We start from the raw sequence: 21,409 nt of genomic DNA, 5'->3' as shown, positions 1-21,409 counted from the left end.
AAAACCACAAGACACATAAGAGTTTATTAAAATTTAATATGAAACTTCTCATTGTTATTTTATTTATTTATCAAACGAAATACACTATAGCACCTAAAATCATGTAATGGTTTATCTAGGCGCTGCACATTCGCATTAATTAGAAGAAACACTTATCGCATCATCATAATTATTAAAATGAAACATTTGGTGAATAATTAGTCTGTACGAAATCGACCTATTCGGCGTATCAGTGGTAAATTTATGATTTAGTGTTAAATATATCATAATAAGGCTTTCTTATTAAAAAAAAAAACTAGAAAAATTGTAGTTGTACTCTCTATTTTGTTCACGCAAAATCCCATTGCGGAATTTGACTGTGCGTCCCTAAAAAGCTAAGCTTTGAAGACATTATTGAATAAACATACATACTCAGAACATTAATATTACAACAATATAACTTTGTCTAAGTATAATAATATATATATTTCATTTATTTATATATAATTTGGAGATAAATATTTGAAGTATTTATCATTAAAATTAATTAGTACCTTTTTTAAATAATTGAGTTTAAAAACTGTACACATATACATTACAATCTTTAGATGACGTGTACGTACCGTCCTGGCGATTTTAGTATATACTTAACCATATTAAAACAGTTTTGTTGATGTTTTTAAACTGATATAAAACTACACAAAAAGGAACAGAGTATGCATGCTATAAATGCATTAAAAATTGCAGTGTGAATTAAAAACGCGTTCATTTTACAGAAAATAATGAGAATTTACTGAGAACGGTATTAACACGTCTTGCATGTTACTGTCGGCCTGCGCCCGTTGGTAAGCGCTATGTTACGCTAAATACCGTACCAAAAAACTTAAATACTTTAACAAAATTGAGTTATTTCTTCATAAAATAGCAAACTAATTCATTTTAAATCTTTTAAAATTAGGTTATCCTAATTTATATAAACGATTTTTATCGTTCTCCGTTATGGGTTGTAAATGTTTATAATAAAAAGAAAAAATATTCAGAATAACTAGCTGTTGTTCGCCGCGAACATAGTGCGAGCACTATAAATGTTTCTTGAGTTTTGTAAAATTGTGAATATTTTAAAAACGACTCAACAGATTTTGTTGCCTCAACAACTTAAAAATTATATTGACAGTTCCTACATACCTTTTAAATTTCATCAAAATCAGACTAACAGTTCGAAAGTTATAAACATACATACAAAAATAATAAAAAAAAATGTATTTTTGCCCCAAGTAGATTTATTGGACTATATCTCTCTGACAACAATAAAAGCAAAACTAAAACAAAAATGACATTTTTTGTAAAATAACTTATTAAGTTAGCTGCCAGCACCGGTGGCATTTTAATTTATTTCCTTAAAAGAAAATGCGACTGTTTAATTCACTGGAGTCGCTTATAAAATATCCACGGTTGTTGCAGAAATAGCTTTTCTAATAAAACAGATAGTAAATCTCGTAAACTCCAGACTACTACGGTTAGTTTAATACTTTGGATTTCCAAGGGTCATAGTGCGAGTTTGCGATTCACATTTTGCTGTCCAATCTTTTCGCCGTGCAACGCACTCTACTAATTATATTGACGCATTGTAACGTAACGATCCAATTTACTTTGTTGGCTTGTGTTACACAAATACAAAATATTCGATAGTTTCCAAGTGATTTGCATTAGTGCGCGTGTGTTGAAACATTGATACTACTCAATAAGATTTTTGTAACGCCAAAGGAATGTAATTAAATAAAATACTATTTCACAATTTCACTCTTGATTTTACTCTTATTAGAAAAGTTAACCTGACACGTGCAGTAACTAATAACATTCTTAAAATAACATCAAAGCATAAACAAAAAACGTTACTACACATCAGTCACAAATAAAAAACGTTATTACACAAGAATTGTAAAATGAAACCGACACCAAATACGAGACAAGGATGTTGAAAACTATTAATAAATTTTCCCCTAATCACGTGACATTTGTCGAGAGTCGGGGACAACCGTGACGTCAGTCCTCTCGATAAATAAATTACCATTGGCCAAGGGTTGAAGAGGGTCACTCGAGCCCAACAAATAGAACAATTATCCTTCCCTTTGCGGTGGACGTGTATTTATTATTGACGCAAAAAGCCCAGGTGTCCGGTGAGTGCGTACGATTTAAAAACAACTGTTCGTCAGACAGCCGTCGTTGTGATTTTTATTTTCGTTTCGAGTTCGTTTCAAATTTTTCATTCGAGTTATTTGAATTTCGAATATGAAATATTTGATTTATTAAATTGGTGAAGTTCCGTTTAGACTTTCAAGTGGATTTTTGTGTATTTTATCTTGACTTGTAAAAAGTAACATGTTAATACAATTTAACGTGTTACTTTTTATGGAGTAGGAAGTAGAAATAATATATTTTCCGTTTATATGAAGTCATTACTTACATAACAGTTGTATAAGAGAAATAACCAAGACCCACCAAGAGAGCATGACAATATACCCTCAAATTGTACTTCCAGGTTTGACGTAAAGGTTAAAGCTATGACGTCATATCCCTGTCAATATAGTGAGTTAATTTGAAGTTAATTTCAACCTGCGCCCGCAGTCGCTTAGATAAAATTGTGTACTTAGCGTTTTTCTGCGCAGGTTAAAGTTAACTTCAAAGTTAACTGGTACAATCCAACCTTACACTTAGAAGGCAATTCTGACATAGTATAGGCGGACTAAATCTAAATTCCTGAGTAATCTGATGGCCATTAGTTATTACGTAATACATGCGGTGCTGAAGGCACGGCAAAATTGTGTGCCACTGAGGTGTTTCTGATTGTTATGGAGACGACATCATTAGAACCGTAACATAGTTTAAAGTCGAAGAATATTCCAGCATATCATGATCTGTAAATATGTAAGTCACTTATTACATCAGTTTTAATAAAATAAAAAAATGATGTCAAACTTATTTTTTTTATTGTGGTGTGGAGTGCTGTTTATTCAACGTTCTTTAATTTATATAAATCGTATTTTATTTATTGTCGTTTTTGAAGCTTTTCTTCTATTTACTTTTATAGTTACGTATAGTAAAATATAGTATAGTTAAATATTCGAAGTTATTAATACATTTTAAGATAAGATGACGAAAGTTTTATATAAAAACATTTTTTGCAGTGGACCTTGCTCTGCGATACGAAAGATGCAGTAATTAACTTTAGTACTTAGTAAATAAAAACATCCAAGTTAACTCTGTGCAACATACATCAATGCGTTTGTTCTCGGAATGGTTCCCATCTTGCTCGTTCAGACTCGGATAAATGTAAACGGATCGTGATTTGAATGTAGACACGTAATACGACTTCATTTGCCTACACTGCCTACAACAAACTTAATATGAGTGTGTCTCGTGTATTGTCAATCTTGGTAAACAGTAGTGGTTATTGGAATATATGGCGGCGTGATGAAAACAAATCCATCGAATTATAAACTGTCAAAAATTTTACTATGTGAAGTAGATTCTTTCATGAATTTATTTCCCGATACTCCCTCTCATCTCCGCAAGTTCTTGGTTTCGCTCGGAGCTGTGACGCCGCCGCCACGAAGGCTTCAGCTTCAGCATCACAAATAACCTTACAATTTTAAGGTTTTGGCTATGATTTTACAACTAGCTGTCTGCCTAACGTCAATCCTTATTGGTGCCTCATACGGCATCCATATGAGGTGACTAAGGTAAGGTATAAGGTCCATATGGAGTGGTCCTATTCTAGGGCGGAACCACACGCCACAAATCCAATAATTGATTAATGGTATGGTGTAATAATAATGACCGATCAAATATTTTATAATATTAAGATATAATTACATAAATAAATATCCAAGACCCAAATCAATCTGAAAAATATATTTTTTGATATTGACTTAATTGCACCATCCGTATCTGTTCTCAAAATTTGTTCATTGTATAAAAACATTACCCTGTGTAGTAAACTAAAACAAACCCAGAGAATACAAAGCAATTAATTTAATGGATTCCTTGATGATTTCCTGAACAAAGAATTGAGAATGACAACTCTGACGTTATTGTTTATTATAAATCGTTGTTCGTTAAATCTTTGTTGTTTGCTTTCTTTGGAGCGAACTTTATTAAGCTATCGGCAAAAACAAAAAGACTGATGTCTATGTACTTAATTCAAATTTGATGATAATATTTTGTCTTTTAAGCCAATATACTAGAAAGAATTCTGAAAAGGGGGAGGTTATTATGTTCGATCTGACACCGACTTCCACATATGCACAATTATTCATTAAATATTATTTACGATTATAATTAATGAATAAGATAATTAATATTAATTACGATAATATTAATGATATTATAAGTTACGATTAAGTGGCAAATTGCTTACTTTGTTAGTCGCTCTTTTTTATTTTATTTGGAAAACTGTACTGTACAGTGTAGTACTTATTATAAATTAGTTAATGTATTGTGATACGAAGACGTGGTTCAGTGGTTAAAGCTAATGCATGTTATCGAAAGGCCCCAGGTTCGATGGTAAATGATTTTATATACCAGTCTGACTCATGTATACTTATTGATTTTTATAGACCACTATTTGCCAATATTTCTTTTGTCTATGGGTTGACTACTTGCCATTAGATGGCAGCAGTCCTTAAAGTAATGAGTGGCAACAGCTAGTTTTCTAAAAAAAAAATAAAACTTATTTTCACGTTGTTAATTTTGAGTTTGAATTCAGGGATTATTATCTAATGAGCAATCTCCCTAACAAATTTACTTAACTAAATGCCACAAAACAGATTTCTAAACGGCAACCTCACTTTTACGGTCAGCTGAATAGACCCCGCGATTTTATGCACAAATAAATGAATTAGCATGTAAATTATCTCCGAGGCTTGAATTTGCATTACAAAGAGTGGGAAGGCATGCGATACATGGGTGAGACAGGACAATAAATAAGGGCACAAAGAGGCAGGACACTTCACTTTCGAATAGATACGACGACCGTTGGAACCCCACATCAGGTCATGCTTCAGGAAAACGTAAAAAAATAACTGATTTCTGTGGTGGATCCAATATAAAGGGGTATTTATAATTACCATAATTATCATGCTATAAAATTAATATATACAAATTGGCATACCTATCGTGCATGTTATGATCAACATCGATCATGAAAGCGTCGACAGCCTATCAACTAAAATATTCCAGTTTCCAATTCAAGGATAAATTTGTAAATTACTTCAAAAGAGCTGGTTGGTCTAAAAAATAAATGAACATGACTGAATTGAACATTTCACTCATACATAAATATATTCGAAAGTGAACCTTCTGTATGCCTTAGAACGTTTACATATTCTATGACAGAGGGTCCAGAACGACGCATCTACTGTTCAGATATTCTTTAATTATGTAGTCAAGTGAGCTGTAAAATTTGGGTAACCTTATTCAGCTGATAATAAAGAAGACGTTACAAAATCCGAATATTTTGAGCGTTATATTAGCTATCTGCGTACAAACGCAGATAGCTAAACGCAAAAAACTAGAGTATAATCAATTTCTTAAGATAATAAATGTATGTACATTTATTATCTTAAGAAATTGAGGATAAAAATATAAAATTTGATATTGGGTTATGAAGTTTGGATAACGGAAGTTCACACTATATATATAATATAAAGAAAGAAAAAACGTTTATTTGCTTAAACATATTAGTACATACAGCACAGTACAACAGATATAATGCTTGAAACAAAATGATCTCCGCTCAGCATATGCATCCGCTGGTCTTCCACGGATGCCATAAATAATTACAAACAAAAAAGAAAAAAAAGAAAAAATAAAAAAAAATATTAAAATAAAAAAAAGTGAAACAGAATACTTACTACAGTAGATTGGAAGGAGATAACAGTCAACCAATTAATCTTACTTTCGAATTGATAACATTAGTTAGGATTATATTGCCCGAGACTTGGCTTCCGTGGACATTTTTTTAAGGATATATTCTAAAAAAATTATAATAGTTTAAATTATGATAGTACATAATGCAGATCTTGTAGATTTTGCGTGATTGTGATTGAATCACAAACATCCCACATTCTCTCTCACTCATCTAATTTTTCACATTTTTAATACTTCTTCACGTGCATCAGTCAACCTGTTGGCCTGTGCGCCGCTTAATTGTCGACTAAAATACCTACTTTGCGCTTTTCTGCGCAGGTTAAAGTTAACGTCAAAATTGTCTGGTGCAACCCACTCTAATATTATATTTTTATAAGCCTATTTTGTATCCCATTGCTGGGCAAACCTCCTTCCAACTGTAGTAGTATAAGAATTTAACATATTAATAAGGATGTCTTTAATATGTAATCGATATATATAACCAATTCTTATTATAATAAAGTCAGTCTCATCTCGACATTCGGTCGTTTTAATCAACTCTCCTGGACTCGCCCTATATGGCGACCCTGCCAGGATGGAATTTGTGTCGCGAATATGAGACACCCCCGTTTATGGTGTGGAACTTTTTGTGCGGTGCAACGACACGAATAGTTACATTAGATTTAATAATATTATAATTAAATAATGGCGTTCTACTTTCATCAGCGCTACGGTGTATACGTGTTTTACATAAATTCGAAGAAATTTAATTTTAGAAAATATGGGCAAATCCCAATCTAAAGAAGAAACGGTGATTGTGCAGAATGCAGTGGGCAGTAACCAGGCTGGAATTGAGCAATTTCGTTTTCATCTTGGGCGGCCTGTATTGCGTCTTTTAAGTAGCTGTAATTTCTAGCTGAAATTATAGTACTGAGCCTACGATTCCGTAAGCCATCGGAAAACTGTTTTATTGCTTGTTTTTCATTGATAGGTTTTAGAATATTATAACATTCAGAGTTTCCATTGGCCTGCGATATCGTAAGGTCCTCAAATAATTCCGTTATTTGCTTTCCGTAGTCAGAAATGGAGAGCTCATTTTGCCTTAACTTTTGCAATTTATTCTGAATTGCAGTTGCACCCTTTCTCGGCAACAATTCTTTATTCATATCACTTATCAAAGCATCAACGTCAGCATAATCGTCTCGAAGACGCAACTTAGCAGCTTGAGTTATTCTGCTTTTTAAAACAAAATTAATTAAATTTCTTTTACACTCCTGTTTTGTTAATAAGGAATCATAATATTTAATATTATCTATTAACTGCTTTACACTTGTTTCATCATTGGACATTACAGGTAATAAAATCAAAGCTGTCTTCAATTCAAAAGTAGCCATATTGCAATGAGACACAGTTTCAATACTTTCTGTCTGACACAAATTTAAAATATCCTTAAATAATACTTCAAAGTTCTTACAATAGTTTTCATAAAACGGTACGTCCTTAGATTTAATTTTACCTTCACTTACGTTTTTTCTAAAATTCAATGACCAACTAGAATATTCATTAAACATATCATTTGCCTCTTTGAGCTTAACTTTCAATATATTTCCTACACGTCTACTCGGTCCGATTTTTATCAGATATGTTCTAATTTCTTTTAATTTCTCAAATAATTGTTCTAAAGAAATGTTCATAACTTCCCAGTAGTTTGACTTTAGAACTAGAACCACTTTACAACTATGAGAATTATCCATGTGAACTTAAATATCGTTTACAAATGTCACAAAAAGAGGCAAGAAAAAATTTAATAGAAACTAAACAGAATAGGAAAATTATATATGATAAATATACTAACCCTATAAGCTATAATGTGAATGATTTAGTCTTAGTGAAAAATGAAACAGGTAATAAATTAAGTTCTATTTACTCAGGTCCATATAAAGTAGTTAAAGATAGACCACCAAACGTAGAAATAATAAAAAACGGAAAAAATGAATTAGTGCATAAGAACCGCACAAAATTGTATTTCAACTAACTATTATATAAAATTATTATTATTCTTTGTAAGTTGTATTTGTACTCGTAGTACTTACTATATATTTTTTTTATGTAAAACCATGTTTATTTTACTGAGAATTGTATAACTAAGATATTTTAATAACAAAAAAAAAGTAAAAATATAACTTTTTTTTTTTTTTTTCGTTTTTGGATGGATGGTGTAGTAGTATAAGAATTTAACATATTAATAAGGATGTCTTTAATATGTAATCGATATATATAACCAATTCTTATTATAATAAAGTCAGTCTCATCTCGACATTCGGTCGTTTTAATCAACTCTCCTGGACTCGCCCTATACAACCTTCGCTTTCTGCTCTCATAACTCTCGATTCAATACGGTTTCCCGGTATTCTGGAAGAAGCGGTGGATGTCGTAGCGCCACCTCGTTCTTGATCTCTCTCTCCGCTGCCGACCCCCTGGTTTCCACAACGTATGGCTTGTAGGGATTTACAATAAAACGAACCAAGTAATTACAAATCGTCTGTTTAATGATAATATTATTATGTACATTAATTTCATGACATATTTATATAATTAATAAATAGTGCCTAACTAATTACGTTGTAATAAAGTTATTATTCATTATTTTTTTTACCAGCAATATTTACATAACACTTCCTAAAACTAAATAACGCTTAAAACAACAAAAATCGGCAGAGCCTTATTCTGGAATAAGATTTTATATGACTAAAAGTGAGTTGCACCGTCAAATGGCGAACTTTGCATTTTTCTGCGTACGCTAAAGTTATCGTCAAAGCTGACGGTGCAACCCCCCTAAAACAACTAGTATTTACAAAAGATGCAAAAGATGCGTTAATATTTACGATGTTAGGTCCAGTATTAAGGAAAAATATACAAATGTGACAGAAAAAGTAGACCGGAAGGGTATGTGATTTTGTACCCCAGCGTCCTAGATAAGCGACGAAGTGCTGCACGTTGCGAATTTACGCCATTTTATGTGTGTCGTATGACTTGTCGCGTTTGTTGTTCACGTAACAAAAGCGGGATAGGAATTATTTTATCTTTTCAGTTATTAAAAAAATGCGAGATTCTTTTTAAGTAAACTATGCTTAAAATTATCGTCAATTTTGTATTAAAGTAATCATAATTCCTATCAGATAGGTATCAATCTGGGTTAATTTACAAAACAATTCCTACCTAAATTACGACTGAATAAATTATTACAACCACTGCTAGATTTAATTTCACGCACTTAACCTATTTTGCCATACTTTAGCTATATCATATTTATATGCAACAAATTAATATTCCAAACAAAACCGATTTAAGCTATTCTCACAAGGCGCCACAGCACGGCTTTCTATAAAAATCGTCTGTTGACCCTTGCAACACGAAGACTTAAGAAAGTGAACAATTTGATTCCCATGACAGATGTCAAATAATATGAAAATAATACATCTGTCTCTGTCGCTCCCATTTCGAATGTACCGGTTCATCCTGCTGTCATAGGACTCAAGTTATATTTTATAAAGTATAGTCTAAAATGTTAATCAATCTTTAATTGGCTCTTATTATGTTTACGTCCATTATATTTACACTGCGGCGTCTATTTATACATTTTTGATATGCTTTTGTATGATTAATTAATTCATTATTATAAAGTTAATACAATACTGAAAACTATGGTGTGTACAAAATGAACATATTTAAGTACCGAAACAATAAAAAACGGCCTGTATTGTAGTTAAACTATTTTAGATTACTTATTTACTTCATACAACCAGTTCGGGATATAATTTGACGGGTCGATTTAACAATTTAGTGCCATTGAATGAAAGAAAAAAGTAATTTTGCAATTGTATGAATTAAATTTACCGATTACTAACTTATAAATATAACTTATTAAAAAAGAAATAAAATTTTATAAGTAATATGGATTATGTAATATGAGTGATTCCCCCACGTAACTTTAAAAATCGACAGATTTAAACTATTAATCAAATAAAAAAAAATTGGAAATGAAATCTAATTTGGAATTTTGGAAGTCATAAAAAGTAAAATTTACCCGTTTTCATCATCATGTCTCTTGTCACAGTCAATATTTTACTTGTACTGAATATAATTACAATATTTTAAAAGCATCCAACTGGATTTGCATAATCGATGTAGGCATTGCCGTCATAAATTTTAATAAAACATAAACATAAAACATATATAAACCTATCATCTTTTACATTGTGCAAATAATTCAATATTTCTAAAAGTATTTAGGAGGGTACTTATAGTAGTAAATACGTTTGATAGGTGTGGCAACACTGAGATTAGAGCGAGAGTGGGGAGAGGCAAGGCTTGATAGCCGCTGGACCCCGTCGATTCTGCAGTCGGCAGCCAATGGTTGTCCAGGACGGACTGTTCTATTACATTTTGCATCGTATCTGCACAAAAAAATATATCATAAATATTTATTACAAGAGCTGATTACGTACAAACTGGCAACCACCTAAATTAAATTAGTATTCTTTAATTTGTTTCCGTTATTTGTCACATCAGACTTTTTTTTATAACGTCAAAAACAAAATGTTATATGGAGCTTGTATGAGAGTAATGCATTGTGACGTAATGGATTTTGGACTCAAAGAGCATTTCACTTTAATGAGACCTATGACCTGATCAATTAAAGTGACATTTAAATATCGTGTTTGATTATTTGCATACCTTCATAAATTTTATTTTTACCCATTGGAATAGCCAATCGAAAGGGGTTAAATTAGAGTTTTGCCCATCCATATTAAATGGTATAGCAATGCTCGTGTAAAATAGATATATTTAACCACCATTTTTTCCCGGGGACAGAAAACATCATGAGTTTGTATGGTAGATTGCTTATGAATGGTAGATTATTTATACTAGGATTACATAAGTCGTAAAGTTATGACAGATGCCAGATGATATTATATGACAACAGTGTTAGTAATGTTATACTTATTTGTCTTTTTATTTATTCTATAGTCCTACCCTGTAGGGAAAATCTATAAGATATCGATAGGTAGACAAACTCCAACTCAACTTATTGCAACATTTACAGGGAGTCTTGATCTCGAAAGAATAATTTGACCTGAACCGAGAATCAAAAACGTGTCTGTGATTGTATCGAAAACTTATACCTATAAAATATAAAAGGTTTGAAAATATCGCTCACCGTATGTCGTAACATCTGGCGTGAAGAACTTTTGTTCTGCTGGCTGCAGTGGCACCACAAATCCTACAAAAATAGTTGCAGTCATAAATGGTATACTCCTAGTATATATTCCCAGTTCATTCCAAATAAGTCTGGCGTAAACCCAACTACTAGATAGGTTCGCGCCGGACTGTTTGGGAAGATAGTGACAGAATACTGGTCGCAAACCCATCTCAGGTTTGCAGCACTGTAAAAATAAAATTATTTAATGCCAACTTGTCAGATTTACTACGAAAGTTTCCCGCTGACTGTGTTGTTTGAAGAAATAAAGACTCTATCATTGTGGAAATAATAAGTAGCTTATGTTGAAAACAGAATTATGAGAGATTTAACTAGATTAAGCAGTTTTATTCATGTGTGAAAGGATTTAGATATAAAAGTTTTATACAAATGTGAAAAAGATTTTGAGTAAGTAAGAATAATTCTATTTCGTATTCTAATTATTATAAAGAAATCGTAATATAAAGAAATTATAGTAGTTTTTGTATTGTGATAAGCATATGTAATTTTGAGAGTTGAACATATGCCAATTGATTTTGAAGCATATTTCTTCAGCGGACTGTCCTGAAATTCCATATACACGATCAGTTTGGATACGAATGTATGATGACAAATTAAACTTATGTCAAAAATGATTTCTCTCTCTCTATTGCTAGTTTTGGCTATTAGGATTATAGTGAAATATTGCATAACATTAATACCCTTTCAAGTATTTTTTTTGTTATTAGTGATTTGAGTTGTGTTATCTCAATTTTAAAAGGTAAAAAACGGAATCTCTAAAAATGCCTAGGATAATGATTTATTTATAGAATTCGGGAAACCGCGAGGGGGGGGAGAGGGTAGAGTGGGTAAGTGAATACCAAACTTTTATGGTTTGCACGAAAAATAAGGCGAATCGAGAGGTGGGGTGATGAGGTGAAATGTCGACAACACTGGAATGTGAATAGAATCGTTAACGCTTGTAAATAATCTACCTGTTATTCATAAAAAAGTTAAGACACACTTTAAGCTAAATTATTTCTCATTCTGTCAATCGCAAATACTGTAAAGTGCGATAGCAAAAAAAACATATTTTAACTTAAAGTATATTTTAAGTTTTGTATGAATAATGGGGTTTGTCTATAGAAAATAGATTAATATTTACGTGGTGGTGGCGTATACTCCGTTGTAGTCGGAGGCGGAGTTGTAGTCGTTGTTGTTGTCGTGGTGGTGGTGGTTGTTGTCGTCGTCGTCGTCGTTGTTGTTGTCGTAACCTTGATTTCTAGAAAAACAAATGATCTTAGTAAAATTGTTTGACGGTGAAACAATGTTGTAGTTAGACGTAATTATTGTGTTATCAATTTATTTTGAACTACTTATAAACAGCTTTAGCTCTTTAACTTATGTTAATTTGCTTTAGTTTGTCAACATATGAAATTATATGATATGTATAACGTCATAGACACAGTAAATCGATATTATTATCATGCGCGTGTGGTCTGAGGGCCGACTTCTTGAAATTTTATGAACATAGGTATTCAAAATACCATACATATTGGCTTAAACAAATTGGAGGCTATTTACCTACACTTAAAATTATGAAGCTTAGCTAAATATTGGGCAAAGGCCGCCGTCATCTCTTTCTAAGATTTCTGTCAACACGAAATCCAAAATCTTTCAGAACTCGATTGATTATAGAGATAAAATGATGTAGAAGTCTAAGAGATATCCTTACCATACAGTCTTATAGTCCCTTCAGCTTTCCCCATAGTATTTGTGGTGATGCAGGTGTATGTACCAGCATCCTCTGAACTGAACTCGGATATAGTTAGGCTCAGTCGCGTTTGGTAGGTTGAAATTCGATCCTCTGCCGTCTCGTGTTTGTGGCTAAAATTCATAAAACCGTTATTATTTTATAATTGAAATTGCTGGTTTTGGATATTCCAAGAATCTATGTGATGTTGAAAATACATTTTGAAATATTTCAAAGCATAATATTATTAAATCTGAACTTCAAATGTGCACCTTTTAAAACTAAAATTGCTGGTCGTCATTTACAATAATTAAATTGGGAGAATCACTTTACTCCGTCAATTGTTTTCCCTTTCAAATTAACGTTCCAGGATTATTCAGATATCTGGACAAATTGAAAATAATTGCATCAACTGCGGGAGTCGATTTTCGCTAATTTGATTGTCCTCTAAAATCATCGGCGTCAAAATAAATTGTCCAAAACTGTTGATGTATTTTGAAATCGCCATTCAGTTTTGTTTTATTCATATTTGTTAAACGTTCATTTAGCGAATATGATCCTCTCATTTTATCATATATTATTCATATTATCATATATCATATATTATCATATATTACTACTTAAATTAATACAAAGTATGGTAATCAGGAGCACAAACTTATTGGTGTATTAAATTTTCAGTCGATTGAAAAATTTACAGAATATTGGTCAAACATCGCCATCATTTTAAGCACAACGTGTGAAATTTTGATGGACTGTCTCATATACTTCATTGGACCATTCAAATTAACAATGCCGGGTAGAGACCTGTTTGCAACTAATTAGCACAAACTTCTAAGATAAAGACAAGATATTATATAAAGAAAGATAAGACAAGGTTTATTTTTTACGCTGACCCTTGAACTCATGGCGCTATAGCCACAAATTCAACTTGTAGCATGCGGAAATCAGGAGAGAGAGAAACTTACTCCGAGATTATCATCTCTTCTCCTCCTTTGAGCCAGTAGTTGATCGCATGCGGGTACGCCTCGACGAAACACTCCAGTCTCGTATGAGAGCTCGTCGGGACACCTATCACTTTGGTCGACACCACTATTGAGGGCGCAACTGCGGACAAAATTTACGTTAATTTACACCTGACTAAGGACTAAGTAAGGTAAACTGTTACATTTCATCAATTATTAGAAGAACCATTGTCTTGATTACTGTTGCCATTTGAGTTGATATTTATGTATAATGTAAGTACCACGTGTTTCATCCAGGTGGAGATCCCAGCCGTTTGGGTGACGCACGGGTCTTGACTATTTTTTTAAAGAAGGTGATGTACTTTGATATAATTTCCGTATCATGGCGTTTATACGAAAACCAAAACGTAAATCGACCTTGAAAGTGAGTCTGTCCACTCAACTTTCACGCGAGCTGCTGCCGATTAGATAAAATGGCATACTTTGAGTTGTTCTGCGCAGGTTAAGTTCATACGTCAAATTTGACTGTTGCCACCCACAATTCTTGTACCGAATAATCCACAAAAATAAAACAAGAAAGGCCATCACTGCCACAAACTTTGAAGATTTGTTACAACCGTCACAGTTTATGTAGAACTATGTTGTAGTTAGTATTGAGGAGGCGACTGGGGACTTACGGACAAAGTTACCGTCACAGTTTGAGAGTAAACTGGGTAAACTTTACACCTGTCCGTTGACATTTGCCTTTGTTTCCACGAATATACCTTGTCAGAGCTTCGTGTATTCGAGTCTGACATGTTGATTTTATCTTTGTTTGGTCAACATATTATATTAACAAATCTACAAACTAGATAACTATAGTCATAAACATAAATCATTATTTATCTTGAAAAATAAAAGATAAAAAATTGTGAAAAATAGGAAGAAGCTGAGGAAAAAATTACAACTAAAACCTTCAGATGAGATATATGTTGCTAAAGGTTACAGTCAGTAAAAATTACAACGCTTTAGATTTTGTCAGAGAATTAGGTAGCAAAGGAAATTAAATACATATACTGTTTTTGAGTAAACCAAAAACACAACGAAATTATCCACTGATTTATTTGCAACTGCAAAACTCCTGCAAAAGACCGAAAAGAGTTCTGCAGTAAATATTAAAGTAAATACTATACAGACACAAGTTATTTGGTATAAGGCAGTATTCGTTGTAGATGTAGAAAACAATCTATCTGGCCAGAACACCGACGTTTCTATGATGTTTTACGTCTTAACTTTAATAATTTAGTTTAATAGGTATCTAAAGGTAATGCCTTTAGATACCTATTATTATTTCACTTAAAGCTTGCATTGCACAGCGTAATCCTATTACTTGTAATGCAAAGGTATGCGATGCACCTTTTTCTTCAGTTTTACCTCAACATAATACTGGAAATAAATTAGTTAACTAATATACTTACAGTTGACACTGAGCATGATCCGTTTACTGACTGACGGAGGGACATCATTAGACGCGATGCAAAGATACGCGCCCATTTGTCTGCGCTCCACTTTCGTAAGATTAAGGTTGGGGCCCATAAACATATCCACTGAAAATAATTATCAAAAGTTAGTAATGTAGATTACTTGTCGCAACAAATGGGATACACAATACGTGCATTGGGTTTCATAGAAATAATCACTATAAATTTCAGTGTTTTCTACACTTTCTACTGTTCTTTTATATATCAATGTTTACATTTCTGATCGTAACAGAAATTTGTTATGCTTGTTGGTAGCTTATATTAAAATTTCCTTTCCTTGCTTAATTACTAAAATCCAGATATAGTTACATAGTTTTTATAAATGATTACATAATTAGTTGCTATATGCTTCGTCAAAACGTATACAGAAAAGTATCCGCCACAAGCTTCGTCAAAATATACAACAGTAAAATCCGCAAGAAGCTTCGTCAAAAACATAGTTGTAGGTTATTCTAGACAAAATAAGCAATCATTCATTTACGAACATTTCTTGGTATTAATTCGTTTCTATCAAGATCTTTAACACGCTGGATTGATCGACTATTACCCAATACTTATACGACAGACCCTCCGCAATTTACCGAGAATGTTTACTCTTACGTCTAGTGTTGAAATTACACTTGAAATAGTATAAAAATAAGTACGTAATATTGGAAATCATTGTGGTTTCTGGTAGATCTCGTTACTTACTAATTGTTTAATTCATTTTGATTAGCTCAAATCATTGAGTCCGTCTCATACGCCTGCGACTGTCACATCGTTTCATATAACAATTTGTATTGTTCTATATAATACCTATATGTTAGAATATCCTAGCCGAAGTCATATTGGAATGAGACAATCGTAATCAATAAATAAATTGGGTTCCGGATTACAAGGCTCAATAAATCACATTTCAAAAATAGACGTTCGATTAACAATTCTAAAAATAACAACCCAATGCGACATTGAAGATTCCATCAGAAAATTGATGACTTTAAATCTCCAAGCTTTCAGCGCTTGCTAAAAATACATATGTGAGAGCAAGACCGGTAGTTCCGACAAAGAGAAAATTAAAGTAATAGCTAGTCTGTAGCCCGGGGCGAACGGGGAACGTAAATCGAAACTGTCAGGGCCATTTACAAAAACTTCCTGTTCACCCCCCTCTCACCCACTATTTGCCTTTTACCTATTCTTTACATATTCATGTTGGGAAACTATTTTTCTGTTATTTTATGGATTTCATGTTATACGAACTTTCGTATTTTCCTAAAGGAGTTCCACCTATTGAAGTCCACATTTACTTTTTGCTCTTTAGAAATTGAAAAGTAATTTGAAAAAATATTGTGATATCGATAAATGAATTATTTTTTACAAGACTATAAATAAATATTTAATTAACTACTTTCAAAGGTTGTCTCAAGGAGAGCGTGCGCTTTCAAACTAATTTATCTCTAATATTTTAATCTTGAACGTGGGAATATAATTACCTACGTATTCGGTTACTACAAAAGAAAATAAACTAAATTAAGTAAGTTAACGAATACTCTACTAACGACTACTCTACTAATAAGTCAATTATAATCTTAAATCATATGATTACTGAATAAATCTTCAAAAACATCCCTTCAAGAGAAAAATAGATTGAATTTTATGTGGCAACAAATATTTTGATAACAGATTTAAGCGTTGGCTAAAATGAAGTTAATAAACACATGTAGTTCTTCTGTTCTGATGGTATACCTAACTTAAAATCTATTATAGGTTTCATCGCGACACGTTGCTTAGAACCCTGGATATTGACAATAATAGATTAAGAAGAGAAGCCACAAAAAATTAAAAGTGAATCAAAATAAAAAAAAAAATAACATGTCTCCGCAATGTTATACGGATATGATAAATAGTTTAAGCATATTGATTCAGTCGTGGCATAAGGTTTGACTTATTTCAGTTGCTAAAAAATAAATCTGCACACAACAAAAAGTCTAATAAATTACCCGACCCATATTCAAACAACCTTAGTCTGTAACTCCACAGGCGCAGATAATATGTTCGCTCGAGTTGTAGCTACGCTATCGGCTATAGCATTGGTGACAATGTTACTTATTGGACTACCTAAACTTGTTTTACGAATCATGCACAGAAATTCATAAAGCTACGAATACACTGGGCTACATTTGACGCGCAACATATCACTCTGTCTCACGCATTACCATTCACTCGAGTGAAATAGCACATAGTCGATCTCACTCATGCAAATTGTAATGAAATGGAAAGAACGATATGTTGCGCGTCAAATATTCCCTAGTATATTTGTGCTTAATAAACCACGAAACAAACATGAGTTACAAGTAGACTCTGTTCTGTCGTTTTTGATGATTCTTGTGTCTAGATTTTAAATTTTATCTTCACTTTTTAATTTTATATTTTTAAACAACATAACTAGTATACTATTATAATATCTGTAGCTCTCAATGGAAGCTGCACTTTACATTGGATATTCCAGATTGTGAGGAAATAAAGCCGTAACTCATATCACCATCCCATCTTCCCGTCAGTTGCTTATTGGCTTATTTATGGCCTGAACGAAATTACGTATCAATAAATACTCGATCGTGATTGCAATCATTGTTTTGCAACAAAATAATGGTCACGGGAGCCGTAACAATCTGACCGTTTGATGGCGGCCGTAAAGTTTGACGAGCCGAGATGGTGATGAAATGGCCTCTGAATCAGGAACAGCCGTATGGCCTATTCGGCCTATAATGATGGCGTTGAATCGTCAATTAGTCATATAAATTAACACGATAAAGTATCACAATTTTATATTCTGATATTTTTATACCTACTTGTAGGGCTAACTAATAAATCTTTCATATAGAGTGTGTTATTAATAATACTGGTATTTGAATTTATTTAAGTCGTTTAAAGGTATACACACAAGTAAACATAACAGTTTACTGTGTGCAGGTTTCACGATGTTTTCTTTCACCGAAAGCAAGCCGTGATTTGTGAAAATTTTATATTAAAATACATATGTATAAGATTGATTATTCAATGTCTGTGGTTAAGCACAAACCTTTATGTAGTTCTCCAAGTTCGTTCCTCAGCAGTATGTTGGTGCCATCCTCTCGCCGCCATAGGATCCGCGGCTGTGGTCTACCATCAGCTCTACAGGACAGACTAGCGTTTTCTCCCTCCTTCGCCACCAGGTCTCCGCTTGTACCCACATCCACGATGTTTGGCGGCACTATCGGTAAACACTTTATTAATCCATCCACGTCTCAAGCGTAGGCACTTAACACAATACTGAGTGAACAATTGGGACATATACCGGTAAAAACTTGCAATGGAAAACATATTTTATAACTGACAAACGTATATCTTTAACGCGTGTCTAAAACGAAACGAACCTTATCTAACAATTTACTATTTGTATCGGTAATCATTTTAAGGCATACATACATTACATATAAATATATATACCTTAAAAAATAAATACTTGAGCTATAAACAAATCGACTATTGGCGTGTAAAACAATATCCAATTAAAGTTTTCCTTTTTCGGTTTCAAAGAAATAAACAGAAATATGTTATCGTGGATGCGATTAGGTATATTTTCATATTTCAGTATCTTAAAATACAACTACTGTAAACAACAATATTTCTTTTAATTAACTTGAAAATAGGTTGATTATGATCATTGCACAAAAGGTTTTGAAAATAGATGTTAAAATCAAAACAAATTTTAAAACGGTGGATCAATCATAGAGTTCACGGAACGAAAACCTTTTAGAATACAGAAATAGAAAAACTATTAAATTTTGGGTATGAACTTTATCTCCAAAAAATAACTTGAAGTAGCAATTTTTTTTTAATTACGACTTTTGTCTAAAAATCTTCACGGACGAATAGCCTATACGGTTAACGAAGTGATCCTGGTTCGCTTTTTTCCTTCGATGTACGAATTCCTAAAATTAAAAGTGAGTGTTGTTCAATTTATAGAAGCGTATGCAAGCTAATAGCAAAAATATCAGATGGCATTTCATAATTTTCATTACATTTGGGAATAAACGGGAATGATATAAATTACTGTTCATAACGTGTTCATTGTATTGAATAGATTAGTTCAACGTAGTGAATTTAATAGTTCTGAATGCTATTTTGTTATAATTTATATCACAATGTTCGTAACCATTATATATAATAGATGCTATCAAGTCAATTTTCTTTTATGTGACATTTTCTAGTCACTTATAATATTAACACTGCACGTCGACATACAGAAATTAATTAATTCGGCCAAACTCGCCAAGCATGGTCTTGATAGCTCAGTGGTTAAGAGCACTGTCCCGGATAGACAGGGGCTGGGACAGTGGGTTCTATTTCCGCTCGATTCCAGAATTGTTTCATCTCATTATTTTCAAAATTAGTTAAAAAAGCATGTGTGACATGTATATTTAAAACTCAAAAAGGATTTTAATATTTAAATATACATATTGAAATACATGTGTTTTATTTATGTATGTATTTCATATCTTAATTTTAGAAACAAACGTTCTTTTAATAGATCGTCTGATAGCAATCAGAGAGAGAGAGAGAGAGGAAGAGAGAGATATGTTCTGTCGACTGTACCTAATAGAATGGCTATCACCATAACTTGTGGTAATATTAGGATGGCTGCCAACGGCTGGAAGCGGTTCAGTTAATTTAAGTAACTAATAAAGAGCTGAAAAACTTAAACGTCTACTAAGTAAAATTTGGAACCATCTAACAGAATAATTTATGTAGTTTATATTAAGTGCTTTTCTATTTTTAGGAAAACTTTTTCTCGAACCATTTCTTTTATGTTTTAATCTTGAGACTAAATTCGTTGGCGTTGGATCTGAGTTGGAATGTCTTCCCTTCGATTTCGTACGAGACGATTAAGGAACACAGCTGATAGGCAACATTAAGGTTGCGAAGAAGGCTGACGTCAGGCAGGCAGCCAGTCGTAAATCCACAGTCGAATCGGGAAATTTTTCAGTTTTATTTTTACGCTGATACCGTGATTTGCGGTCTCTTAAAATCGAATGCAATCAAGAACATTCACATATAAGATGGAAACATTGTTGCCAACAACTTGACGACCTCGGTGGCGCAGTGGTAAAGTTCTTGCCACTGAACCGAGAGGTCCCGGGTTCGATACCCGGTCGGGTCATGATGGAAAACGATCTTTTTCTGATTGGCCCGGGTCTTGGATGTTTATATATATATGTATTTGTTATAAAATATAGTACCGTTGAGTTAGTATCCAATAACACAAGTTTCGAACTTACTTTGGGGCTAGCTCAATCTGTGTGGTTTGTCCTCTAATATATATATAATATATAATATATAATATATATAATATATAATATATATATAAACATTAAGCAGATAACAACAGATACTTACCTAAAACATCAACACAACCAATTTGCTTCTTCATAGTGCTAGTATTAATCTGGCACATATAACAACCTCTGTCTTCCACCTTTAGGGGCCGTATGTGTAGTTGCCACGAGTTGGGGGGGTCGTTCGTGACCGCGTACCGTGAACTATGGGTCACCAGCCGCGTGTGAAGGGTTAATATTGTCTGGTCGTCGGATCGAATCCACGCTACCTGAAATTAAACGGACACTTAAATTTTCTAATCTTCTTTTCGAGGGTGTTATTGCTAACACTGGTGTCAGCTTTTATTCAAATCAATGGACATGACTTTTACGACCACCTACCGACATATAGGTATATGTCAAGTAGTCGCATACACACTAGGTGAATTGAAACTGAAAATTACTATACATGGATCAGATTGAATACAAACTCATGTGGCACAAGTAGGATTCTAACCTGGGACTTTTCGATCATAGGCACAGGGTTTAACCACTAGACCACTATCGGAATTTCCTGATAAGACTGGGCTAACCCGCAAACAAGCAACCAAATTTCTATCAATATATTTTGATTATTATCGAAAACTAACTTAATATAAGATATTACAGAGCTACACTAGATAATTATTAGATAAATACACTAGATAAGGATT

The 21,409-nt window shown here is 32.8% G+C and overlaps 3 protein-coding genes across 3 annotated transcripts in view; 1 reads left to right on the top strand and 2 right to left on the bottom strand.

Annotated features, from left to right (window-relative positions):
* LOC128675801 (odorant receptor 13a) overlaps positions 1-21,409 on the top strand; it is a 101,475-nt gene that overhangs the window by 8,613 nt on the left and 71,453 nt on the right. The gene's annotated exons all lie outside the window — the stretch shown is intronic.
* Positions 6,684-7,583, bottom strand: LOC128676086 (uncharacterized). Its single transcript, XM_053756024.1, has one exon. The coding sequence runs from the start codon at positions 7,578-7,580 to the stop codon at positions 6,684-6,686; it is 897 nt and encodes a 298-aa protein (XP_053611999.1). The 5' UTR covers positions 7,581-7,583.
* LOC128675800 (protein amalgam-like) overlaps positions 9,022-21,409 on the bottom strand; it is a 56,660-nt gene continuing 44,272 nt past the window's right edge. Inside the window, exons 4-11 of the mRNA XM_053755482.1 lie at positions 20,779-20,986; positions 18,422-18,592; positions 15,301-15,429; positions 13,847-13,985; positions 12,861-13,012; positions 12,291-12,407; positions 11,108-11,170; positions 9,022-10,343 (exon numbers count right to left, since the gene is read on the bottom strand). Coding sequence (XP_053611457.1) covers positions 10,132-10,343; positions 11,108-11,170; positions 12,291-12,407; positions 12,861-13,012; positions 13,847-13,985; positions 15,301-15,429; positions 18,422-18,592; positions 20,779-20,986 — 1,191 coding nt within the window. The 3' untranslated portion in view covers positions 9,022-10,131. The remainder of the gene's footprint in view (positions 10,344-11,107; positions 11,171-12,290; positions 12,408-12,860; positions 13,013-13,846; positions 13,986-15,300; positions 15,430-18,421; positions 18,593-20,778; positions 20,987-21,409) is intronic.

This window comes from Plodia interpunctella, chromosome 15 (genome assembly GCF_027563975.2).
Source record: "Plodia interpunctella isolate USDA-ARS_2022_Savannah chromosome 15, ilPloInte3.2, whole genome shotgun sequence".
Taxonomy (NCBI): Eukaryota; Metazoa; Arthropoda; class Insecta; order Lepidoptera; family Pyralidae; genus Plodia; species Plodia interpunctella.
Note: the sequence above shows the minus strand (reverse complement) of the source record. Positions and strands in the feature narration are given on the sequence as shown.

Excerpts from the sequence above, each read along its gene's own strand:
- LOC128676086 (XM_053756024.1), bottom strand. The coding sequence starts at position 7,580 with ATGAACATTTCTTTAGAACAATTATTTGAGAAATTAAAAGAAATTAGA.